Source organism: Sardina pilchardus, chromosome 24, assembly GCF_963854185.1.
Source record: "Sardina pilchardus chromosome 24, fSarPil1.1, whole genome shotgun sequence".
Classification (NCBI taxonomy): Eukaryota; Metazoa; Chordata; class Actinopteri; order Clupeiformes; family Clupeidae; genus Sardina; species Sardina pilchardus.
In genome coordinates this window covers 7,421,505-7,447,948 of record NC_085017.1, presented here as the reverse complement: position 1 = coordinate 7,447,948, position 26,444 = coordinate 7,421,505, and the positions used below count along the sequence as shown (strand labels likewise).

Below are 26,444 nucleotides of genomic sequence, written 5' to 3'. Positions count from 1 at the left end.
GAACATTTATACATAACCTTTAAGCAGGGCAGACATGCCGGCAAACTACTCATTAACGTACATGATACAAGTTAATATACGAATTCTATATTATGTACAATATTAGCAACACACTCTCTATATTGTCTTTATAGTACCACTACTACCACACTATCTAGGCCTAGGAAGCACCCCAAAACAAATGGTAATACTGTACACGTTCTTAAACTTGAAAAATCTTTATTTGATTTTTGACAATAATAGTTTATAAAAAATAAGCACAAAACAAATATATAAAGTCTGAATTGTACATGGTTGAAATGTGTGTCAGATTTCTGAATGTGAATCTGCACCAGAACAGTCTGTAGCAAACAAAAGCCATATAGTAATGTGCCGATAAACACGTCACTGGGAAACATTCAATTACATTGTTCTTGCAAGTGTGACACTACATAGGATATGCTTCCATCCCCATTATATCACAGTAATAGGACACACAGGTGTCAACAACACAGTCTATTCTCCCATATGATCACAAAAGACATGCCAGATCCAGTTACAGAAAAAAATATGCATGAACATGGCATATTTACATTTACTTAGGTTATACACTGATTAACTGCTCCACATATACATACAATATGCAGGTATACAGTTAGGTTAGTGGATTTGCCATATTAGAGGGTTTGCCAACAGAAATGAAGCTACAACAAAGCACTCTTTCAGCTTTTCCCTAAGCACCATTTATTTTCATTCTCCCAGAAGTCTTCCACTTCCTGTGGATGCTGAGGATGGTAGCCTCAGGACTTGTACTGTGGCGGTGGATCCACCTGAGGCTCTGCTGGAAGAGTCTCTACCTCCACAGCAATAGTACCCTCATCCACTGCCTCCTGATAGATAGATAGATAGATAGATAGATAGATAGATAGATAGAGAGATAGATACAGTAGACAGACAGACAGACAGACAGACAGTGATGGAGAATAGACAGACAGACAGCAGTGATGGAGACAGGCAGTGGATGAAGAGGAAATGAAAGGAGAAGAGAATAAGAGAAAGAGAGATAAAGAGATGAAGAGACAGATGGATGGATAAGTAAGAGAGGGACAAGCGATGACATGCCACTCACTACTGCCGTTCTGTACTTTACTCTTATGCTGGTTCAGAGGGTAGAGGCGGACATTTAGCCCTCTTACTCAGACTGTGACAATATTGTGATTATGGAGTTTATACGAGTTGTTGAGAAAATGTTCCATTCATATTCCCATTTACTTCCTAACACAGCATAGACCAATTATTATTAGCAAAGACGGTTGACTCTGTCAAAGTTTCTGCACAGAAAATTGTAATAGGATGTTATAACGCAATTAAAGCATATACATGCATACGGCAAAACTCAATAATGCGACTAAGATCGCGGCAGTGGCTCAGGAGGTAAAGGAGTCGTCCAGTAACTGGAAGGTTGTTTGTTGGAGCTCAACTCCTCCTGACGTGTCAAAGTGTGCAAGACACCTACTGTAGCCCCATTGAGCAGGTTGGCGCCTTGCATGGCAGCTTCCGCCATCGGGTGTGTGAATGGGTGAATGTGAGGCATGATAATGTAAAGTGCTTTGAGATGTAAAGTGCTTTGTGCTCACAGAAGCCAATAAAAGCGCTATATAAATGCATTTACCATTACTGGTTATTCCGACTATGACATTAGGGTTAAGGCAATTAGAAAAAGGTGTTTATATGGCAGCATCTTCTTCAGAACATTGTCTTAAAGGTATACTATGCAGGATTGGCGATTTCATCGCCGGTTTCACTTTTCATTTTCGCTCGTTTTATGCTTGCATATTTCTCTGCAGAGCTTCCCCTACAGCTTTAGCGTGTATATTTGACAAAGCTCCTCAATCGGTTAGTCTGCCGTGCCTTTTCATGAGACTTTACATGACACTTCCTGGATTAGAGCATGGGTGCGTGCCCGGTGTCTCCTGAAGTTGCAAGTGTGGTTTTACCGCTACAGACCACTAGAGCGGCCAAAAAAGACACCGTTCGACCGGTAATGACTCATTTAATCATATATAACAGTATGGAACGAATTGATTATCTGAAAAACATTGCATAGTATACCTTTAATCAAGTTAATATTGGTATATTATGTCCATGTAAATGTAGTTATTGGCCTCTTTGTTGACCTGTACTATACCTGTGGCTCCTCAATAGCCTGGCCCTGAGCTGCTGCCCCAACAGTTTGCTGAAGGAGGGGAGGAGGCTATAGGAGAGACAGACAGACAGACAGACAGACAGAGAGAGAGAGAGAGAGAGAGAGAGAGAGAGAATGATGAGTCAAGAGAAAGAGAGCATGGCCCTTTCCGAAACGGAGTCCCTACTCACTTCGACTCGGTTAGCAAGTGAACTTCCTTTTCAAGTCCACTCGTGGGTGTGGAGAACACTCGCATTGAAGGGTTAGGGGGTTAAAACAGTGCTACATTTCGGATGCGCTTGAAGGGAGAAGGAAATTGACGTCATATTAGTTTTCATAGAAATTATGAAGACAATATATATTAAATCGCCAATTAAGATGTTCTGGACACCCCTGTGTATTAGGATATACATCCCTCTTCTCTCCTTTCATTACTATGAGTGAGGAGTTGCATTTTATGCTTTATTTAACATCAAATTATAAAAGTGCTGTAAATGCGACCTGCACATGTGTTTAAATATTACAGCCTACTTCTGTAAGATCTTGCACATTTTACTGAATATCAAACTAAACATGAGTTGTTACAATGTAGCTTAAATCACGCTTTTGTCTGTAAATGCTGTCATACGGACCAAAAAACAACTGGCAGGGAGATACACGAGCTGCACGAACACTTGAAAACGGTTGCACCTGCGTTTCAAGACAGCATCCATGCTGACTTGCTCCTGGAGGCGTGGTAGCCCCTCTCCCTAGGCACTTCACTCGACTCAAACTTCGTTTCGGATGATACTCAATGTGGCGGACCCTCGCGTGAATGCGCAAACGAAGTGGAAGTGTGTAGGGCTAGGGTTTAGGGGCACGTTTCGGAAAGGGCCCATGTAAACCTTGTCGTGCCAATAAGATCACTTGAATTGAACTATATATGTATGTGTGTGTGTGTGTGTGTGTAACAAATAAAGTATAACATTAGCAATGGTCAGTAATTCACACGGTACTGATGAGCTCACTAAATTCGATCTGCAGAGGAATTGGACTCACCTGTGCTCTACCTCGGATGATCACCTGCAGGCCGAACATAATGGCTATGATGCAGATCACCAGCTCCAGCACTATGAACACCACCAGAGTGCTGAGGAGTCCGTCTATCAAGTACTTGGATGAGGAAAGAGGGGAGGAGGAGGGAAGAGAGAGAATGATCATCGTTTTTACGACTTCTTTGACCAATAGATTCTAAAATAATGTCCACAGAAATTCTGATAATGGCTTTAAGGCGACAAAGGAGCGGAACAGCTGGTTATTCTCTATAGGATCATAAAAACCATGAGTATATGTGAGTGCAGTTTATCTGCTTGTATTGTAGATGAGGATTGCGTCCAAGACAGCATGCTTACTTTACAGGGCTTTTCCACCTTGTACGTGCACATCTTGAAACAGTGTTGTTGCTTTGAAAACAAGCAAAAGAAGAGCACATCTGAAACATGACTCAGCAAGAAGAATACTAAACAGGCAAAAGCAATCAATCAAAGAGTAAAATGTCTCTCATCCTCCCTTGCCCATAAATCTCATTAACAGCCGTCGTGTGTGGTGCAATGGTTGGACCTACCGCCACGTCGAGCTCCAGTTGACTGCAGTGCTCGCAGTGGTACATGTTCTGTCGATACGGCAGGTGGTTGGACAGTAGAGCGATGGTCGCCGTGCTGAAGATCAGACTCACCAGGTGGAACACCAGAGTTGCTTTGACCTGCAAGGGACACACAGGCACAGGGATCAAGACCAGTTATTGCAGCCCTTTAGTCATTTAGCAGCACAGTACAGTATATGAATACTGTATTACATGTAGTATATGAAATGGTATCAATTAGATGCCCAGTAACGAAACTGTATTATACATTGCTAGAAAAATACAAAGGCCTGCATGGCCATCTCCTGCATTACTTTGACAAAACTGACACTACTTTCTGATGTTTTTATCCATGCTTAGTGTTACAAAGCACAAATGATAGTAAGTGCAACTAATTCATAAACAGAATAATCGATAAAGACTATTAATCATTGATTTACCGATATATTGATTCACTGAATTCATGACAACCAGACTCACCATGCAAAGCGAGGGTCGTCTTCCTGTGTGAATCAGAATGGCTCCAGATATGATTAGCTGAGGAAATAAACAGTGTTATTACAGGGATGCATGTAATAGGATCAGTCAAATCAAGTACAGATGACCAGGCGATCATTTTCAGATTAACATTAACAGTAGAAATAATAGACCATGATTTGGCTCCATTTATCAGATATCAAACTGCTGTTTCCTAAACTTTGGATGCTTCTTGTGAAGCTGTGAGTAATTGGTGATAAAAAAAGTCAAGTCAACCGATATGGTCATTAGACAAGACAACTTATGTTTAAGAAATAACAGTCATTGCAGAATTCCTTGTGTCACAACCGACTGGCATGACATCATCAACAGCTGTGCAGGTGAGCCCCTGGGACAGGTGTGTTATCAGGCACGGCAAATGCCCCGGCTTACCCCGGCTGCACCTATGAGCATCACAATGCTGTGCGTGATGAAGTCTTGGGACGTGAGGTCGTAGGGCGTCAGCAGAGAGACCCCCAGGAACAGAGTCAACACTGCAATCAAGATCTGGATGGACTGAAGAAGAAGAAGATAAGACATTTACTGTATAACTAAACATCTATTGGCACCTTAGTAATAACAAACAAATAAACTATTGTGTATTGTACAACATGCACTTAACATATTATGCTACTGAGATGAAAATGAGCAACCTTTCGAAGCACATGTTAATACCGCAAACACCAAACACCACAAATACAAACATAAGTGCCTACAACTGCATATACTGTAGCACTATATAGCTTGAAGTTGCTTAGTCACTACACCACAGTTATGCCATGGGCTATGCCAAAGGCCAATTCTAGCCTATCCTGTCCTCTCCTAATGATGTCCTGTTGTAGGATGTAGGCCTATTAGCATGCCCTAAGAGATGAGAAAACGGAAGCTGTAAAAGTGGACACTTACCCCCAGCGTAATGGGCTCCGATCGCAGAAAGCCTCTTGCCTGGGTCCTGGTGAGGTTCCCAGGGGGTGGCAAGGGGTCCTGGCTCTCTATACCCATACTGCACGCAGAGGGATAGCGTCCTACAGCAGGTTAGCACTGGGGTGGTCAACGGCGCGGGTGAGCTGAGAGTGTTTTTCAGCCCAGGTACACGACGCTTGGTAAGGAGAAGAAGATGTGTTTGGCGGTGCAACTCAGGATAGTGAAAAGTAAGACAAGGCAAGTGAGGAGGTCTGCATCACTTCTGGTCGATGTGATGTAATAGGCTGTGTGATGTAGGCTAGAGTGCGCAAGTGCTCATCAATACTTAACACCTAAGACCCACTCGTGCATATAGCCTACTTAATCAGTGATTATGATACGAAGGTGGGTTTTTTTATTTTTTATTTTCAGTCCTAATACCCAGATTACTTCTACCCTATGTTAAGCTCGACAAGGTCTCTTTTTGTAGGATGCCTCGACATATTAATTGTAGAAATAGTTTAACCGCATCCTTACCGCCTTGCGTAACACCATCTCTGTTCTCTATTTAAAAAGCATTTCAAGGACACAGGATGGGTAGACATACAATAATATGCAATGTCAACTCAACTCAACTCAACCAATCGACTGCAACCCCCGTCCCATCAGAGAAGCTATCGGGTGGACAGATTCATGTGTTCGCACGTATAGCCTATACATGTCCCAAAACATGCATCTTACCTTAACGTATTCCGCGCCTGATTATCTTTTTCTCCCTGGTAATTAGCGGATAATCCTACTTTTATTTCAAGGTTGTTACAGTTACAGACCACTACCTAGCTCCATCAGTGGGTGTGTACTAGTATGATGGAGGAGGGTCTGATTTTCTACCGCACCGAAGATAGGAGGCTGCGTTTCCTCCTCGGAATCTGTCTGCCAGCTACTGCAGCTCGCTCGCAGCTCTGGCAACTTCCATGACTCATGATATTTTAAGACCGGGCGACGTACAGAACTTACAGCGCATCAATAATATCACTATTTCCTAAGATGTGATAGGTTGATCTTACATATAGATGGCATATCAATGCAAAGGCTCATGGGATGAGATCTACTTTATATTACTTTCCCATTTATAATATAAAAACAGTGTAGGAGGAGGAAGTTGCCCACAACTTGCCGAGTAAGCATTTCTTCACATACAAATGACAGGAGACATGACACCTTTTGCGTTGCACAGGTTTCCTGCGATACGAATGTAGATAACCAAACACTGTCAAGGTCATCACAGAGTGATGAAGAAACATACAGAATTGATGTCCGAGGCCTACTAAACCTCAATGACATTCCAATCCATGACTCTGAGCATCACCGTAGCAGCAGGATGCGCTTAGCCTTAAAACGAACGACCTGTGAAATGTGTCAATGCTCTCGCCGCCAGTGAGTGAATGTTCGATCAAACTAGTAGGTATACATACATGTTAGACTCTTATTCTAACAAAACAATGACTCAATCATCACCCCAAATTAGTCATAAGAATTTATAGTTGTAAGATTCGAGCAAATTTGCCATCATGTGACTAAGAAGAGAAACCACACCGGACTAGAGATGGTTGTAAAATGGAAAGGACAGCATTCGTTTTTATTTTAACACTCAGATAAACACTGTAAAAAAATAAAGACAAAATAACTCTTTAGAAATAACAGTGGTCTGTTGATTTTGATCTGTACCTTGTGTTCAGATGGAAGTCACTTCCAAACAATTTCTCACTGAAAAAAAAAAAAAAAAGATGATCTTATGCAGGTCTAACGTGGTTGCAATAGTTTAAAGTCTTTGTACCGATACATTTAGGAAATGTACTCCTTTGGCAATCTCACATCTTCCAGGTGAAATTCATATTTGTGGATTTGACTCCAGTCTGTGCCTCGTTGTGACAACAAATATGTGAGCAGAGTGAAAGTACACAACAACAGACACTAAACAAACGCTCCAATTTGACATCACTAACCACATCTTGAGAAATTCGTACCAATTTCTGAGCAGCATGACAGACAACATGACTGAAGCATGATTTCCAAAGTGGTGGCACCTCTTCAAGTAGAGAGGCCAGTAGGATACCAATTCCCACTGCGGTCTCTTTCACAATGACCTTCAACCATAAGCCATTGAGAGCAACAGATAAGAAAATGTCTGAACTGGTGAACATGAAGAAATAGCAGATGATTTACATTGGCAGCAGAGATGAAACATATTTGAAAATATTTGCAAAATAAATAAAGCTAGAAAAAGTGGTCATGCTGAAGAGCCTCACTCATGTCTGGGAGGACATGGCTTTAACAGGAAGTTGTGTCCCAGCTGACAGAAATGCTGTATTAATACAACATCTTCTCCATGGCCATGTTGATGGTACCCTTAACGTGTTCTGATCCAAAGTGCAGATTAATTGCACCAACATACTGTATCTTAGAACACTTTCCAAGAACACTCAGTGAAGAAAAAGTGTGGGGGAAAAAAATCTCCAGAAGATATTCCTTCATTTCGGTTTTGATACGAACTAAGTGTTGGTAAAGAATAGCAGACTTACGTTTTGATTGTGGATAATTAATACAATAAGTATGCTCATCAAGCACAAACACAGTTGGATATCACTCTTGGTCAAAGTCAATGGTTAACGGTGTACCTCTCTACACACAGACATTGATTTGGGGAAGGCAGTGTAGCGCCAGTGCCCTTCATATACATTCATTCACATACATCTCTGAACTCCCGAGTCTTTTAGACAAACACTTAACTTACATTTAAATATGTACGCGCACGCACAGAATGTACACAGGTATGCAAGGAAAAGAAAATAATCGTTATTTCCAGTTTTCTCTCTTTCTCAACGGCGAGGTAAGACAAGACTAGAAAAGAGAGAGAGGAAGCGTTTTTTTTGTTTTTCTTTTTAAAATCTGGATTGGTTGAAAGGTCCAGTCCGCTACTTCTCTGAAAGTTTATTCTCTGAAATACAAAAGAAAGTTTTTCATCTATTTCCCACCACAGGTGGTGGTTGTTTGTAGGAAACATGTGTGTGTGTGTGTGTGTGTGTGTGTGTGTGTGTGTGTGTGTGAGAGAGTGTGTGTGTGTGTAGAGCAGGCTGTGCGTATGTGCATAAAAGGAGGGGGGGGGGGTAGGGGGTTGGGGCTTGGTCTTTCTGTGGCTCAGTGCAACATTGCGTACATGAGGTTCCATCGTGTGCTAGGCGTGCCGGGGAGGTACTAATCAAGGTACCGTGTGCCCCAAAAGGTGCCCTCATATGGGCGTGTTGGGCAGGTGCCCGTTGGAACCGTTGGTCACGCCGTTGCACAGGCTCTTCCCGCCGTTCTGCACCTGGCCGTTTTGCACCTGGCCGTTGCGCTTGGCGTCCCGCGGCGAGCCCTTGAGAGACTCGCGCTCCTGCGGCGTGGACGCGGCCCCGTTGCCGGCGGCGTTGTTGCCGTTCCCGGTGGCTCTCTCGGCGTCGCGGCGGGAGCAGGACTGGGGGGCGGTGCGGCTGCGGCAGCGCTGCCTCACGCCGTAGAGGCCGAAGGTCACCAGCACGCTGACGCACAGCACCAGCAGCACCGACACCACCACCAGCTCCTGCAGGTAGCACGCCGCCGTGCTCTGCAGCTGCTGCTCGCCTCCGGCCACTTCTCCTCCTCCTCCTCCTCCTCCTCCCGCGTCTCCCCCCCTGGGTTTGGGCTCGGCCTCGGCCGTCAGCACCGGGTTCAGCCAGAAGGTGAAGTTCCTCTCCGGGCGCGGCGTCACGCCCGCCGTCTCCCGCGGCGACAGAGCGGCCGTGGACGACGACGGCGGAGGAGGAGGAGGCGGCGGTGGGTGTCGGCCTCGGCCCGCCTTCCCCTCGGTCCTCCGCGGCACCGTGGACGGCGGCTGGCGACCTTGCGTGCTCCGCGTCGGTCCGGCGCTCCCCGGTTGGCTGGTAGGGACGCCACCGCCCGCTCCTCCTCCTCCACCACCACCTCCGCCTCCGCTACTGCTGCTCTTCTGCTTGACCTGATAGACGGCCAGCACCTGCTGGAAGCCGTTCTCCACCGACAGGCACAGGTAGTGGCCGAGCGTGATGGGCGTGGCCAGGAAGCGGAGGCTGCCGTCGTCCTGCTGCAGGTAGAGCTCCGGCGACAGGCGGCTGTTGGGCCGCTCCCAGTGGCGGCGGGCCAGCCGCGAGGCCTCGGGGCACTGCAGACGCACCACCTCGTTCAGGGACACCGGCACCAGCTCGCCTGCCACACAAGTAGCTACAGACATCAGACATCTACGCGTCACACACACAGACACGGACACTGGCACGGGCACAGCACGGACACAGGACAGGACACGACACAACACAGGGGCCGGCTCTCAAAACGTACACCAACATTACAGGAACGCAGCGTACTTGAAGCTGCAGTCAGCAAGTCTGGCAGAGTGAGGGGACCAACATTTTGAATGTTTACAACTCTCACCTACTACCACTGAGCACCCTCCCATCGAGCTTTGGCGCGTTAGTGATTGTGCACAAACTGTGACTGACAGTCAGATCTCACACAGCGCAAGTTTTTTTCTACAACCGGCAGATTTATGTTGTTCTGTCGGAGCATACTATTGGTTTCAGTGAATATGATCAAAGATCGTCAACTACAGCTTTAAATAACAAAAAAAACTAAAGTAGGTTTAAGTATATTTTTTATAAACATACATAGAGAAGTCTTTGACATTTCTGAGATCCTGCCAGAGAATCTTATTTGACGTTTTGAAAGACGGCCAGTGTGCACACAGTAACACAACATACAAAACAACGTTACTAGAACACCACAAACATTCAAAGCATATAAAAACATGCAACACATATATAGCACCACAAGGGGGCAGCACAGCCCACATATCCACAGAGCCCATAGAGATACAGCTCTTTACACAGTACAGCAATATACAGTACTGTATATTGCTGTTTCACATCACACACACACACACACACACACACACACCTGTGGGGGGTCGAAGAGGTGCGAGGCCGGACCGGGGGTTAAGAGATGCGGCTTTGCACTTCTCATGCACGTTGCCTTTCTCCACATCCTGGGCCCTGGAAGGCAGCCAAACACAGACGAGCACATTCAGTTCATCCCAAAGTCTATCGGTCACTATTAGACCAGGCACAGCACAATAGGTCACATAACACTTAACCCTTTAAGACAAAGTAGTAGTAGTAGTAGTAGGCTTTGGTTTAATGCCATATGAGCACCTGTGGTCATTACATGGCAAAAAGGTATTGTTAAACATACTGAAATGAGCAAACAAACAACAATGACATATCCACAATATTCTCCAGCCTACGATGACACCTCAGTATTTGGAAATTGTTTTTCTATTTCCAGCCAAAGTTGTGTTGAATTAATTTTAATGTTCCGGTACGTAGTGCTTGACCTATCACAAGCCATGTAAAAGCAAACTTTTATATTTCTCTGTCAGTCATATATTATATATAGAGAGTATCCAAACTGAGTAACGAAAGAAATATTCATGGGTTTCATCAGGTCCCTTTCCCCAGGTGTATAAAAATAAGCACCTATATTATGAATGCAGACCGCATGGTGCTTGATTAACCCACCTGTGGAAAGGGACCTGATGAAACCCATGAATAAGTAGAAGCATATTCTAGTAAGCCTGCCTGACAGACGATGAAAAACGGACGGATTTCTGGTTTCATGAATAAGGTGGATAAACAAACACGCGTTCTGTCAAAGGGTTGCACAATCAGTTTTTCCTCGAGGTATGCGAGTCGGACATTCTCTGCGAATACTTGGAATCTGGGCAATGACAGGAGGTTAGTGGAGTCGGCAGTCCACTCACGCGTTCGTCGGGATGCTTGCGATGTCCGCGCAGACACGCTGAGAAGGGTCCCAGCCACAGAAGGGGTCTCGGGCAAGCACACACTCCGCACAACTCCAGTAGAAGGAGCAGTTGGCCACGGGGACCTCCGTCACTCCCTCGGACGACCCCACAAACAAGGCAGCCTAGACAGAGAAAAAAATTAGGAAATTAGTTAAAGGTGCAGTACACAATTCTACAGACAGGTTGTTGACATTTGAGCTAAACGGCGGATTACAACACTTCTATGCCCCCAATGTTTCATATTTCTAAGATAGATCGGAATACTGTATTGCTCCGTACAAGCCACTCTGTTTCTGCAAATTCATCAGTAAGATCAATGATGTGGTCATTTAGCATCCACAATAATCATACAATACAGCAATATATGCAAGTAGAACTATACAGGACAGCATGAAGACAAAAAAGGTTCAAAAGAACCAGCAACACAAAAGCTCCAGATCATGTTCAATATTCCCTTGAATACGGAGAGTGTATTCGAGCCCTATCATACATCTGCTTTTAAAGGAATGCATGAAGCCACAGCTGTTTTATTGGTGGCAAGACCCTCAACCCGCAAACTATTTACGATCCAAAAAGGAACGAGAGTGACTCGCAGCAAGAACAACCACTTCCACTGTAAGTCAAACCCTCGCGGGGTCAGCGAATCGCCTACCACTTCGCATTCCTCTTCAATTAAACTCCCATTTAAATGTGAAGCCTAAGAAAAATATAGTTCCACAAATCACACAGCCTAATCTAACCGAATGAAGTCCAGGTGCATGGGGCTGCAGGAAGCACTTGAGCTCGACATGCTTTTAAAAAGGAACATCCTGCCCTCCGGCCCAAAGGATGGCCGCTTTCCAGTTTCCCCCACTGTTAACTGCATGGAGCCCGTACGGCTATATGTTCACAGCACAGAGGAGGACATCCAGTGTCCCATTGTCCACACAACCCTACAACAACCCTGTGTGTTAAGACAGATGGTGCACCATACCGTGTGTGTGTGTGTGTGTGTGTGTGTGTGTGTGTGTGTGTGTGTGTGTGTATGTATGTATGTATGTGTGTGTGTGTGTGTGTGTGTGTGTAAGTAATCATCAACGTTATACGATTATCAATTTTCAAATCTTAAAACGAGCCAGCCCATGCCTGAATTCTAATCTAATCTAACAATGGGACATTCCTACGAGGCCAAAGAATCAGTATGATGATGCAGTTACCCAAAGCCACATGTCCCCAACTCTGCATAATCACTGATACACGAAAATCCGTGCAAGTCATTTGAGCAATGCTGGCACTTACAAGCACAGATGGGAAGCAGCATGTCTCCCACATCTTTTAACACGGCACACACAGACGGCGAATTATCCTAAGGCTTACAGCCTGACATGAGACAGGTGTCAATCCGACCAGTCTGGACCAGCTGTTCCCATTAATGCACTTTCTCCAGTTTAATGAGAAGTGTAAATACACTTAGTTGACATATTAACTCTGCCCTGATGAAGGCCTAGCCAAGGCCGAAACATGTTTGCATTTTTAATGATCATTCATTATTAAGCCTATGTATTAAAGCTTTTTTTGGAAGAGTACCTTGGTCAATTCACCTATAATCATTATGTATTTTTTTCTACCTAAGAGCACCTTCACTAAAACCTTAAGCTATTAGAGGAACTACGTAGCAGCCCTCCAAACTCGTTCCACAATTGTTTACACAATTATGTTTCTAATGCCTTCTTACAATGAATGTTCTCATGTGCTCCATCTGTTGTTGCTGATGTAAGCCATCATTAAACTAAGGATATATCAATGCACTGTGAATCGGTTAGAAATCAATACAAATCTGTGAAGATTACAACCGGTTAAGATAACATCCCAATCATTAGCATCAAAACATTCAACATTCATTGACTTACACTCTTTTCGTTTTTAAACATAACGAATATAACAATGGACGAACACATCTGTGGAGTTCATGAACACAAACGTGATCATCCTGTAGAGCAGGGGTGGCCAACCAGCCTAGCATGAAGAGCCAAAAAAAAATCCACAAAAGTCAAAAGAGCCGCACAACAAAAAAGGTGTCCATACTACAACAGCACAACATTAGGCCTACAGTTATAGCTCCTTTGTTTTTCATTTAAAGTAAGACACTTGGCAGATGCTCAATGATCATTGATAAATTAGCATTGGAAAATGAAAAAAGATCAGACACACATCAAATCCCCCCTCACTGAATGACTTATAGGCATGAGCAATGCTCCAACACCTGATAATGCAATGTCAAGTGTTCAGTTAACTTTTAAAAAGAAAATAAACAAAAAGAAAACGAGTGACTGACGTCTATAGCCATTACCAGCCTACTTGCAAAAGTATGTTGGAAATGTTCAGGTTTGAAGCTTTATGAATCCGTGGCATACCAAGTACCAACCTAATGTGTAGGCTAGAAACATATCACCTCCACAAATGAGGTTATGTTTTCATCGGGGTTTGTCTGTTTGTTAAGCAAGATGTTAAGCGGAGGCGCGAGATGTTAAGGATGCGCGAGGCGGAGTTTTGCGATCTCAGAGTGCTTTGTTTTGATTACTTTGACATATTAACCAGAGGGGTTATTATGTTACAAAACGATAAATGGTCTTTTTCAATGGCACGTGTTCCTTCTACTTACGATTAGCTTCATAGTATTCCTGATTGCAACAGTAGCATTAAACCTGGCTGAAGAATAAACACGTCTGCTTCGTTTTGGCCAATTCCTATCCATATCATGACGGTACAATTATTGTTAACTATTAATAATTACTTTTGGCAATAGGCTACTATCAAATTCTGAAATTATTTTTTATTTACCGGAAATAAAGGCTATTTCAAAAGGAAAACGTTTAGGTCCGAGGAGAAGTGAGAACATCAGTTGAGCAGCCGTGAGCCGCACGAGAGGAGGCAAAGAGCCGCATTTGGCTCGCGAGCCGCGGGTTGGCCACCGCTGCTGTAGAGGCACAGAGGACCAGCACTCAATACAGAGAGAGTGCAGAAGGTCCGATTGGAGGAATGAAGTCTGACTGAAGGAAGAGGGAGAGTGAGGAGCGTCACCTTGGATACGGACAGCAGGAGGCTCTTGACTGGCTGGGGCTGGCGGAACACCTGCACCTCCTCTATGATGTGAGGTCCGCTCTCCAGCAGAACCGTCTTGTGCAGGTAGCCCGACTCTGAAACAAACCAGAAAGGAAAACCAGATTAGTCACTAATAATCCACAAAATACGGTCATTACAGATTATGATGTTGAGATTAGACTAGTTTAGATTAGATTAGATTGGATTCAACTTTATTGCCATTTAGCAGAGTGCAGGTACAGAGCCAATGAAATGCAGCTGATATCCATTAAAACATGTGCTTGGTATTATACCAATGCAGTTTTATTTTTCTGTTAAGACTGCATGGGTATACAGTACATACATACAGTTGCTACCTGCATATTGCATGCAGTGCTAAACAGACTGAAGAAGCCATTGGCTAATGTGAGTACTAAACAGACTGCAGAAGCCATTGGCTAATGTGAGTACTAAACAGACTGAAGAAACCATTGGCTAATGTGAGTACCGTTTTTTCCCATTGTGTGGGTGCAAAGAGAAGGTCCACAACCTATGCAACAACAAGATCAAACTGTGCATCTTTACAAATAAAAAGAAGCTGCAGTCACGTCATTGAAACCACCTTTTTATCGCACCTGTGAGCAGGAAAAGCACGGTGTAGTTCTTGCCCTTCGCACCGCGCACTCTCTGCACGGCGAGGTTGCTATAGCGATAGTCGGGCGACACCATGCTGAGCCTCTGGCCGCTGGGCTGGACGCTCTCGTCGGTCAGGAAGTTCTCCTTGACGAAGCGCAACGTGTTGTCTGAGGCGTTGTGCAGGCCACACTAGAGAGAGAGAGGAAGAGAGAGAGAGGGAGAGAGACAGAGAGAGAGATAGATAGAGAGAGAGAGAGAGAGAGCGGGGGAGAGAGGGGGAGAAAGAGAGAGAGAGGTGAGGAGAGGTGCCAACCAATTAAACAGTTTAAAAGTAAACCTATGTGCTTGTTCTAAAACATACAACACGTGACAGAATGTCAACATCCAACTGCTATAGCAAAGCTGAAAAACCAACATCAAGTTGGTACATTATGATATATGTTCAGAGAACAACAAGCCAGACATTCATCCTTTGACAAACACAAAAATAGGCAACTAATGAAAAGCAAAAAAAGAAGAAAATTCACATAGTGCCCAGGAGGACATCATAACTTCCCACGTGATGTACAGTATTTAACCCAATTCCATTAGATGGCTTTACCAAGCTGCAGTGGACTATTAACCAGCACCTGAGCAAAATGAGGCCAAACTGCTGAACACTTGGCTCCATTCACAGCCTCGGGTGCTCACACAACAGAAGACAGATTAACCTAGTCATCATCAACGTGCTGCATTAGCCACTTCAACCTCCCATGACCAGCAACAACGCTCCTGGCAGTAATGCTACTTCTCCTAAGTGTCTTAAAGCATTTTTACCCTCGTTTGTCATTTTGACAAAGAAATTCAAACGGTAATTGCTAAAAACTCACTGAGCCAGGGTTGGCCACTTTCTCCTGCACACGCGTGCTCCACTTCAGGGTGTCGCGGTTCAAGACCTTGTAGTTCCCCGCAAACACGGCCTTGATGTCGTCGAGGCTGAACACACACACAGCTGAGCGGCCAGAGTTAACAGACCTGTGGGGGCGGTGGGGGGGGGGTCAAGTACATGTGTCAATTGGCTGAGATCAAAGTTGGGTGTCGCTTGTACTGACATGGTTTGGTTAGATATTTCAGTCATGATGCATGATAATATTGCAGACTACAAAGTGGAAAGTGAAATTGTATCTGTCAAGAGAAACAAAAGGACCCAAAGTTTATGGACAAAGATACAGTCAGTCATACATATAAGAGGTACAATAGTCCTGATATTCATACCGATTCGGATCAAAAGGAACAATACAAATATAAAAGTTTATGAATATAAAAAAAGTCTGGATTTTTCAAAGTTATGGCTATTATTTCCTCACCACTGTGAACTGAAGATGCCGTAGAAGAGCGTGTCCTCGTCAGGAGCGCCCTCTTGTGGCTGGAGGGTGAACATGTCCTCCAGCACGTTGTAGGGCAGCTCTCCCTGTGACTGGCACAGGAGCTGCGCTTTGGCAAAGGTGGTCCAGCGCCGCTGCAGGGTCCGCTGCCCACCCACGTCACTCTGTAAGTAAGTAAGTAAGTAAGTAAGTAAGTAAGTAAGTAAGTAAAGTTTATATATAGAGCACACTGAACCACAGCTCACACTGTCCAAAGTGCTGTACATAGTGCATACGCTAACAAATAATAAAATAGGATAAAACAGAATAGATAAGCAAATAAATACATATACAGAACAGTGATTTAGGCTGAGATGACCTCAACAGACACTCTGGACACTCTGGAGCACAGGAACAGCATGCACGTTTTCATTTGCCGTCATCTATTCAACACACTTTTAACCAAAACCACCGCCAATCAACACAGCACGGTAAAGTATTATGGCATGACAAACATGTGTTTCCTGGGAAAAGCACACACAAGAAATAATTACAACAACCACTAAGAGACTCGCTGTGTGTAGACCCTTTCAATCTATTCTTAGAGGGTTTCCGGTTTAGATGTTCAAAATAAATGCTGATACTTTGACATGAAAATAAATCAAGCTTCAGCGTAATGCTCTACACAACATCAACTTTAAAACTGTCATTTTTGTTTGGTTCCAAGACAGAATTAGCTCAATGTTGCTTTCTGTGCACCCGGAAATGCCTTAGGATCACGTGTGTTTGTTTCTGCAGTTGAGAGAGTCTGCAGATTCTGACCCTTGTGGAGTTCACATTGTCCTGACCCTAACGAAAACATATTAGAAATATCAAATGAAGGCTTGACTGATGTGACACAGCAGACACGCAAACCTTTGCTATTCACAATCTCAGGTTGAGTCACGGCCCACTGGAGATGATGCTTGGCACAAGTGCTGGCTGTACTTTTGGTACACAGACCATTAATCACACTGCTCTAGAGAGCCACAAAGATCCAGGCTCACAGTCCAACAGCACTGTACACAACTACTGTGTGCTCTGGGTGTGAGAAAACTGGGTGTTAAGGCAAATAACTTTCCCATTCTTTTCATTCATTCCTCAGCTCTCGATTTCAACACAAAAAAACACACACGCGCACACACACCCCACAAAACAACAACGGATTCTTACAGAGACTATCAAACTGAGCCACAAGTATGCAGAAGGGAAATTACACTCTATTATCAAAGCCGCGCAGCACAGCTTATCAATATGAAAGCACAACCGACCACAAACAGTCACGCTCAAATGAATGGGTAGAACAAACACAGTTCCTATTCTCGTTCTTGCTCTAAAACACACACACACACACACGTGTTTGTGAAATACCGCACACAGCTGTCTCACCGTGCAAACTTGTGCGACGCGGGACACTGTGAGCTTGTCGATGAAGTCGTACTCTCGTCCCACCTCGCTGAAGAAGAAATACACCTTCTCCTCAGTGGGCACGTAGCTGGAGCTGATGAACGTGGGGTCTGCAGGGAAAACAGAGCGGCAGTTGAGCGATGGACACAAAACTGCAGTCAAATAAAATAAAAATCATTATCATCATCATCAAGAATCATTGTGCAATTCTTAAATAATGGCTTTTCCGTCTCATCATTTTACTGTAGAGTTTGTTTAGCAGACATTGACGAAACGACTTCCAATGCAAGGAATGTGTGTAGGATGAGAGTGCAGACATTATAGGTTGTAGATGTGCAACTGTACTTATACATTTATTCTATTTCACCCCCTCCCGCTATTAATCCCCCTCCAGCCCCCTCCAACACCTGAGCTACAAAGAATATCACCAACATTGTTGTGTGGCAATTAAAGTTTCTATTCTATTCTATGCAAGTGTAGCAGAGGAAGATGAAGGCAGAGGAGGGAAGAGAGAGACGAAGACGCATCCAGCTCTGGACAGGATAATCAACTCGATCACGAGAGAAAGGGGAGGCCTGAGGCATCCATGGTGCCAGCTCACCCTCCAGCCAGCCAAGAGTGTCGTCCAGTTTCAGGTCAACATGGCTGCCCTCGCTCAGGTGCCGGGAGATGACCGGCCGATTGCCCCGGTAGTCTGCTACTGTGCCTGTGTAGAGTTCTCCATCTGTAAAGCACACACATGCGCACACACACACACACACACACACACTTATTACAACATGTGAAAGACATACCGTATTTACCCATTATATATGCACTGCTAATTACACAATGTTACATATGTACATATCCATAAAAGTCTCCTTTTATTATTATTATTATTTTAAAAGTTGTGTATACTTTGCAAAAGGGCTATGCATAGTATCTTTATTTACTATTATATTCTGACACTACACACAAAACATGACCTGAGTCACTGGCTAGGGCCTTTGAGACCTAATGTCCCCAATTGGGCCACACATTTGCACAACTATCTGCTATACCCATGCAGAATTGCTACAGTGACACTTTTCTGTCAATACGCTGCACCACTAAGACTGTGTAGGACTCTATACACTGGATCTTTATGGTATATCTATATGCACCTACATACGTGAGTGTGTGTGTGTGTGTGTGTGTGTGTGTGTGTGTGTGTGATACATGAAAGGTGAGCTAGCGGAGCAGGCGTGTGTGTTGGCGCTGCGGCCACGTCACACACTCAAAGATAAGCGGCTAAGGACAGAGGCTTAAAAGCAAGAGGATTTGTAGTGTCTGCTCTCCCCTGCTCAAGATTAAAACAACAGGGCCTTGTCATGGCAAGAGTTATCCTGTGTGTGTGTGTGTGTGTGTGTGTGTCCTGTCTCTTACCCACGGTGATGGCAGTGTTTTTCTGGTAAGGGTCATAAGGGCAGCGACCTCTGCCTTCCTCAGGTTTACCAGTAGGGCCAAGCACCAATGAGAAGGTCTCCGTGCTCTGAGAGGGAGAGATTAAGGAAAGTGAGTGCTATATATGTAGTCGCTTCCTGGTCTTTTAAGATTGAACATTAGTATGGGGAGGCTGCGCTTTGTTTCTACTGCACAAGAGGCGTGACCAATGGGCATCGTTCAAATGACTTTATACGCTTGGATAGTCCTTCAACCAATAAGATCAACGATCCAGTGCGTCTTTTGGATAAGCTAGTTTGTGATTGGAGCCAAAGGTTCTGGCAGGGAACAGAGAAGATAGATGTGCAGGTTTCCAGCCTGAGCTGCCGGGCAAAATCCAAATTCTCTGGAAGTTCAGGCAGGGTTCACCCAGCCTAGTAGCTTCCAGTATTGTGAGGAAACAAACAATTTGTACAACAAGTGTACCACCACATATAAAGCCTAACATTAATTTTCCAATAAAGTCTTGTAATGTCAAGTCAGCATATTTGAGTACTGAGGCAAGGCCACCACAGCTGGGTCTGGCTTTACCCGATTGGATCACAGTCATTCAGGTGAAAAGGTCGACCAATCACATATGACCTCAAACCTACCAAGAGTCCTACGGGTCTTCAGTAGCCACTCTTGTTCCCGTGCAGGACAAGTAAGCTTCTAACCACATGGCCATTATTTCTGACGTGACCACTTAAAGCATTGCGTACCAACTAGTTCTAGAGGGCTTTTCATGCAAATTTCCTCTGACAATTAAACCGGCTAATACCCAATCCCATGTGCGCACACGCATGCCAACACACACTCTCTCTCACACACACACACATACACACACACACACACACACACACACCATTTCATATACTGCACACAAAACATGGTCTCAGGCAGCTAAGCATGACAGCCTCACACACATGGGGATTACAGAGTAAGCGGTCAGGAGTGTGTTGTGTTTAGGTTTAGCACAAACTTTCCAGGGGAAGGAACAAAAGGTTTGCATGACAATGCCATAAGTGGATGAACTGCAACGAGCAGCAACGACCTGTGGACCCGCCAAGCGCACGGCAACGGTCACGCAGTTCACGAGATGCCGACTGAGGACACTAAATGTGTGGGAGAAACTAAATGAATGCAGATGTGGATCAATCTAAAACTGAAGCGCTCGCAGTCCTTCACATCAGACGCTTCACGTCAACCCAATTGGCAATAACCGAAAACTATGGGAGAGATCTGGGCTGCGGTTTCTTGCCCAAGAACACTGACACAGCACCAGAAGCCAGACAAGAACCAGGAGCCGTCCCGGAGGTTTCCTCGGCTCAAGTTCCTGAGCCACGGCCAGCCACGGCCATCCACGGGGTCCACAGTGGAGGCGGACCAAAAATGTCTGGAATGAAATGCGGGGTACTGCACTGAGCGGTGGTAGTAAAACACTAATGCGAAGAGCTGCGGGAGAAAGATGTCTGCCATTGTTTTTCTGCTGGGGTGGACAGATGTGGACGCCTCTAGTGGGGCTGGTGCGACAGCTGACCGCTGAGGGACAGGATGTGACCCCTGACCCTTATGATGAAATGAGATCCTGACGTTGTTGCTATTAGCACTGCAGCTGTGGCTAATGGTACCACTGGCTAAAAGGTTGGTCGTCCACTAAGGAGGACAAGAGAGCGTTCCGTAAATGACCAAAATGTACACGGAAACACATTACTGCTAATGGAGGACATGTATGGAAATGTACGGGAAGTGGAAGGGTGGCTGAGAAAGACAGAGTCCAGATATCTATTTCAGTGAAACTGATGACCCACCCACAGACCACAAAACCACTTTGTTTATAGACTAGAAAATTCCAGCGCCTTTCAGATTTTATAATGACAAATACACACACACAACGAACGATCAACGAACAACCTCTTCAAACAGATTTACACTGAGTACGCTTGGGGTACAACCATTACCACAATCTAAATAATATACATACCACATACCAGCGCAGAGATGCATACAAAGTGAACATCTAAAGCCATATTGTCACATAACAATAGTGACAACAACAAAAAAAGTCTAGTGCGGGAGTGAAGAAGAATGACAGAGAGAGGAAAAAAAGGATTGTTAGAACAAGTGAAGAGACTGAGAATGAAGGAAATGAAAAAGGGGTCAGAGAGAGACCTAATGAGTGACATGGGAATGTCTGAGGAAAAAGAGACCTAAGGAATGACATGGGAATGCCTGAGGAAAAAAACAAATGAGCGAGTGACAGATAGATGTGAGAGTGAGAGAGGACACTCATGGGTACTAATCGGATGGAAAAAGCTAGAACAAAAGACAAAATATGACAGAGAAAGAAGGAAAGAAAGAGAACGACAGAAAGAGAAAGAAAGAAAGAAAGAGTGAATGAGTGAGTGAGAGAGAAAGTGAGTGAGTGCTGTTGCCTTACAATGTAGGTGCAGCGTGGGCTGAAGGCAAAGGTTCCACAGGCGTACATGTGGGTGGAGTTTAGGACCTGGAGGACACGGATGAAGTTGGGGCAGTCGGCCTGCAGGGGGCGGGAGAGAGGGGAGAGGAGAAGACACGGTTACCAAGGACACGCCGTGGCTCTGATCCCATTAACCCGCTCGCAAGAGACAGCACGTGTTGGCCCAGCAGGACGTCGCTCTCTCTCGCTCGCTCGCTCGCTCGGACACACACACACACACACACACACCTGTCTCACATATACATTCACATTCACACACGGCCTTGACCAATTCTATTCATGACATATAACAGATGTAAATAGACAAAATAAACTATGACAACATAACAAATGTAAAGTCATTACTAAGACTCTGCCGAGCGTGTTAATATTGAATGGGCATATATGCTGTAAACACACTCAAATAAAACATTTACAGGATACAGTAGTCACTCCTTACAACATCCCTTAAAATAGCCCAGCAGCATACACTTTGCCATTTAGTCTTCATAGTAAAATTGTATACCAGTACATTGTTTTGCATACATTATCTAAATGATGAGACTCGACATATTCAGTAATGAATTTTTTACATGTTTCACTTCAGGGCGCATTTAACACAAAAACAAACAAAAAAAAAAAAAACGACTTCTGGGACCAAATAGTTGGAGAAGATTGACATCAGCAGTTGTGCCTTGAGGGCAGATCTACTACTCCAGTGGCCCAGCCATTCAACGGTCTTGGCCCAGGATGAGATCAGTGGGTCTGGGCTGAGCAGGCTGAGCTGAGCTGAGCTGAGGTGGATGCTAGTTAAAATGTAGGCTCTCCTATCCTCTGGTAATGGTGCTGACGGATGCAGTGGTAACTCCTAGCTACGGCCTCCTCTGCACAGGAACTGTAGCTCTGTAGCTTCCATGTTATTATTGCTGTAGCTGTAGCTCTGTAGCTTCAATGTTATTATATTACTGTAAGTCCCTTTGGGAAAAAATCAAATGAATAAATGCAAATATAAAATGTGATGTTGACCTGGGACAGCATCTTCATGCGTGTGTGTGTGTGTGTGTGTGTGTGTGTGTGTGTGTGTGTGTGTGTGTTGGGGGAGGGGGGAGGGGGAGTATTCAGGCGTGAGGGGGGAAATGAGCTGAAGTCAAACTCTCCTCTCATCCAATCACAAGGCTAATGGGATCCATTAGCCCACTGCATGAGAACCGCAGGTGAGGGAGGACAGGGTGGACGAGAGCTAAACGCTCGGGCCAGCACGGCACACACACACACGAGGGTGGACCAAAGAGAGGGATGGAGAAGTGTGCGCCCCTGTGTGTGTGTGTGTGTGTTTGTGTGCATGTGGGTGCGTGTGTTATTCAGTTTATTTGTGTACATGTGTGAGAGAATGTGTGATTAAGTTTGTTTGAATGCTTGTGTGTGTGTGTGTGTGTGTGTGTGTGTGTGTGTGTGTGTGTGTGTGTGTGTGTGTGTGTGTTTCAACTTGCCTTTTTCTTGCCTTTCATTGCACAGTCATTTAAGTCTTTCTCTGTTGGCGACCAGTCCAACTAAAAAAGACAGAAACAAAAAAAGTTTGTCAGAGACAAGACTGACAGCATGCTCTGGCTCAGAGCCAATTACAGCCTACTATTCGTAATTAGACCTGAATGTCTCGGTACAAATTAACTAGAAGTAATCAAAGGGTGTGTCCACATCTATGGGTGTCTAAAACATTTGAAGTGTCAGTTCTGCTGAGGCATGTAAGCATCATGTGTACAGAATTCAATCATTAAATCCTTCCCCTCGGTCCCAAATCTTTATACACAGCCCAAGCACTTTGTTGGGCAGAGGGGACTCAGTATCAGATGTATAATGAGCATTTTAATGAAGTGCAGGTGCATGTTCGCAAACACACACATGCAGGCATGCACACAGGCACACAAACACACACACACATGCATTGACGCACACAGGCACGCAAACACACACACACACACACACACGCATACACAGTTCATTCACAGAGAGCTCTCTAAGGCTCTTACAGTGCACACTAAGCACATCATTAAGTGTACTGATTTTGCAATAGCAAATGCAGATTTTGGTGGCCATGAGGGTCAGGGGAGTCCTGACCTTGTTCTTCAACGCCACAGCCTTGGGCTCACTGACGTCCAATGAGACGATGGCATCGCGCGCACCCACAAATAGCGTGTCCTCGTCGCTGCTTAGCAACAGCGTGGTGGTGTTGCCAACCTCAGGACTGGCAAACTGGGTTAATGACCTGCCAGGGCTACCTGTTGGAAACAAAATAATGATTGAAGTTTAAAAGTTGGCCTGGTTATATTAAAGCAAAGACATAGTTAGTCTGTGAACCATCTCAATCACTTTTTAAAAAAAAATGAAAGAAAAAAAAGATGACCGTTGATTGGAGCTTTAAAGCTTTAATATTACATAGGTAAAACTTATAAGAATCTCACATAAATAATGCTTGGCTGATCGCTGTCATTTGTAATTCCTCGCTCCACCCACTAATGCCCTACCTAACTTCATAAACAATTCAAGAGAGTCCTGCAGTTAATGTGAGTTAATGCAGATGATGTCAATGGAATATTTATGGTGTTGGGCTGATGACAGGGCTAACCACTGCTGGCTCTGTAATGGAGTATAATGGATTGTGACCCGACTTCACTGACAGTCCCACCATGAATAGTAATAATAATCATATCCAGCTCAGTGAGGTGGAGTGAAGTAAGGAAAGCCATCAATACTAATGGCTGTCATACACCAAGGTATTAGTGAGGAAAGTACCCTCAACAGTTTCTGTGGAATCAAATGACTTGGTTTCCATGGTAAAGCATTGGAATTGATCAGAATATGGGTCAGTTCTCGAGAAGACCTAACCAGTACTCTGCTCATTATGCATGCTCTTGCTCCAACCAGGCACTAGAAAGAATACTATTATCCAATAGCAGCTCTCCCTTTGACTTAATTTCAATGTAACGCAAGGTCAAGGACACAGCATTGCGCTGTCCATGTGAACAGTTTCCACCCGTGACCGCAAATAGATAACGACTAGTTTGACCTGCTTGGCCAGACATATTGTGAGCGTCATACTGAAGGAAAACAAACAAACACAAGCAAACAAACAAACAAACAAAGTAAAGTTGTATGTCCACCCGTTGGCTTGTGGGTAATTCCACCAACTTCCCCAGGGTGTTTTGGTCACAGGGTGATGTGCAATCCACCATTGCAACGCTTCATCAGAAGCCTACTTGAAAACCACAAACTCTGAAGGGCCCCATTGAGGCTAGGAGGAAGTAGGGAGTAGGAGTAGGAAGTTGTGTGTAGTGAATACCAGCACAACAGGGGGCAGCTAAGAACCTGAGCATCACGCGCATCAGAACCAAAGGGACTACCGTAATTTCCTGACTATTAGCTGCGGCTTATACATTGATTTAGCAAAATTTCTTCCGCTATGAGGTTAATACAGGGGGGCAGTTAATATGGTTATGGTTGAATATGGTTTTGTTTCTTTTAACTTGCATAAAACACTGTCCTGCGGCTTATACACAATGCGGCTTATATGCAGGAAATTACTGTACATCATACATACTGGGGTATTTAGACTATCCCATTATTTTTTTTTACATTACATTTAGCAGACACTTTCTGTCCAAAGTGACTTACATGTCAACTACATTACAAGGGATTACATTGTCATTACATTGTCGCTGGGGCGACTGGGGTTAAGTGCCTTACTCAGGGGGCACAACGGTGGAAGCCGGGAATTGAACCAACAACTTTCAGGCTACTACACGCTAGCCCAGCTCCTTAACCACTACACTGCCACCGCCATTATACATTCTCATATTTAAGTAAGTTCATATCACCAGTTTCATACATGCTTAATGCACTCACACACACTAGGCCCAGGTATCTGGTATTTACTGATGAAAACGTATCTGCACTGTGTGTCGTCTTGGATAAAAGCATCTGCTCAATAATTGTAAATGCAATTGACAGTCACATATTATGATTTTGAAAAGAGTTCGTATAAAATCAACGATCGAATCAGATTTCCTGTCAACCTACATTTGGACATAGTCACAAAGAAGGAACTGAAATTGCATACGGCCAGTCTGAGAGACAGGTTACCGCAGTGGTTTTGCATGTTTCAGACAGATAAACAACCAGGCAGGAACAAACACATGACTGTAGCTAGCAGGTTTGAAACATCCCCCCTATGTGCCTGCCTGTTCACACCTTCCATTAACCCAATCTACCCACCTGTAAAATATAACAAAATGCTACTGAGGTCTAAAGAGGACCATTATTTCCTACTCCTCTTTTCACACAAGACAAAGATCTGAGTCATGAAAAACACAAACCACATGGCACCATTCTGTTGACTTGGCATGACTGTGGCCAAATATGTTGAACGTAAGATGTGGTGTGGCATGGGCTCTTGTTCAAGTTGACATAAGGTGAAAACATTTAGCATCAAGTGGATCAACAACAAGCTGACTCGATAGACGCATGACATTGCCGTGGACAACAAGTCGCCTTAACAAAACAAAACACATAGCGAGCAGATACTATCTCAACAAGAGTTTTCTTGAATGAGAGTGCACTGTGTGTCTGGTTCACAGTGTGTGCGTGTGTGTGTGTGTGTGTGTGTGTGTGTGTGGAAAAGCTCTGGGAAAAAAATGTCATATTCAAATGTGCGGTGGTGTCTTCATTTTGAATATGACCGTCGTAAACTCATTCGAATGTCACAGAGCATGTAGGATGACATCGGAAAAATGTGCGGAGAGGGAGAGAGAGTCAGCTCTGGAAAAAAAATACTGTGTGTACAGCTCTGGAAAGAAAATTGGAATTTTGGAATCTGGAAAGTCATATTCAAATTTGCAGTGGTGTCTTCATTTTGAATATGACGGTCATCAACTCGTTCAAATGTCACATAG

The 26,444-nt window shown here is 44.4% G+C and overlaps 2 protein-coding genes across 4 annotated transcripts in view; both read right to left on the bottom strand.

The window, feature by feature from the left end:
- Window positions 1-199: 199 nt before the first annotated feature.
- LOC134072720 (uncharacterized) lies at window positions 200-6,129 on the bottom strand. Its single transcript, XM_062529535.1, has 9 exons — window positions 5,946-6,129; window positions 5,208-5,400; window positions 4,695-4,817; window positions 4,266-4,322; window positions 3,768-3,905; window positions 3,556-3,606; window positions 3,203-3,316; window positions 2,168-2,233; window positions 200-869 (listed from the first exon to the last, which is right to left on the bottom strand). The coding sequence occupies exons 2-9, from the start codon at window positions 5,301-5,303 to the stop codon at window positions 780-782; spliced, it is 735 nt and encodes a 244-aa protein (XP_062385519.1). The 5' UTR covers window positions 5,304-5,400; window positions 5,946-6,129; the 3' UTR covers window positions 200-779.
- A 682-nt stretch (window positions 6,130-6,811) lies between these two features.
- The window catches only part of sema4ab (sema domain, immunoglobulin domain (Ig), transmembrane domain (TM) and short cytoplasmic domain, (semaphorin) 4Ab), a 40,521-nt gene continuing 20,888 nt past the window's right edge, over window positions 6,812-26,444 (bottom strand). For all 3 annotated transcript variants that reach the window (XM_062529052.1, XM_062529053.1, XM_062529051.1), the window contains exons 3-15: window positions 23,614-23,774; window positions 22,989-23,048; window positions 21,481-21,579; window positions 19,005-19,110; window positions 18,199-18,321; window positions 17,580-17,707; window positions 16,155-16,336; window positions 15,678-15,822; window positions 14,808-14,997; window positions 14,173-14,288; window positions 11,071-11,234; window positions 10,209-10,303; window positions 6,812-9,464 (exon numbers count right to left, since the gene is read on the bottom strand). In XM_062529052.1, the coding sequence (XP_062385036.1) occupies window positions 8,494-9,464; window positions 10,209-10,303; window positions 11,071-11,234; window positions 14,173-14,288; window positions 14,808-14,997; window positions 15,678-15,822; window positions 16,155-16,336; window positions 17,580-17,707; window positions 18,199-18,321; window positions 19,005-19,110; window positions 21,481-21,579; window positions 22,989-23,048; window positions 23,614-23,774 (2,540 nt within the window). In that variant the 3' untranslated portion in view covers window positions 6,812-8,493. The remainder of the gene's footprint in view (window positions 9,465-10,208; window positions 10,304-11,070; window positions 11,235-14,172; window positions 14,289-14,807; window positions 14,998-15,677; window positions 15,823-16,154; window positions 16,337-17,579; window positions 17,708-18,198; window positions 18,322-19,004; window positions 19,111-21,480; window positions 21,580-22,988; window positions 23,049-23,613; window positions 23,775-26,444) is intronic.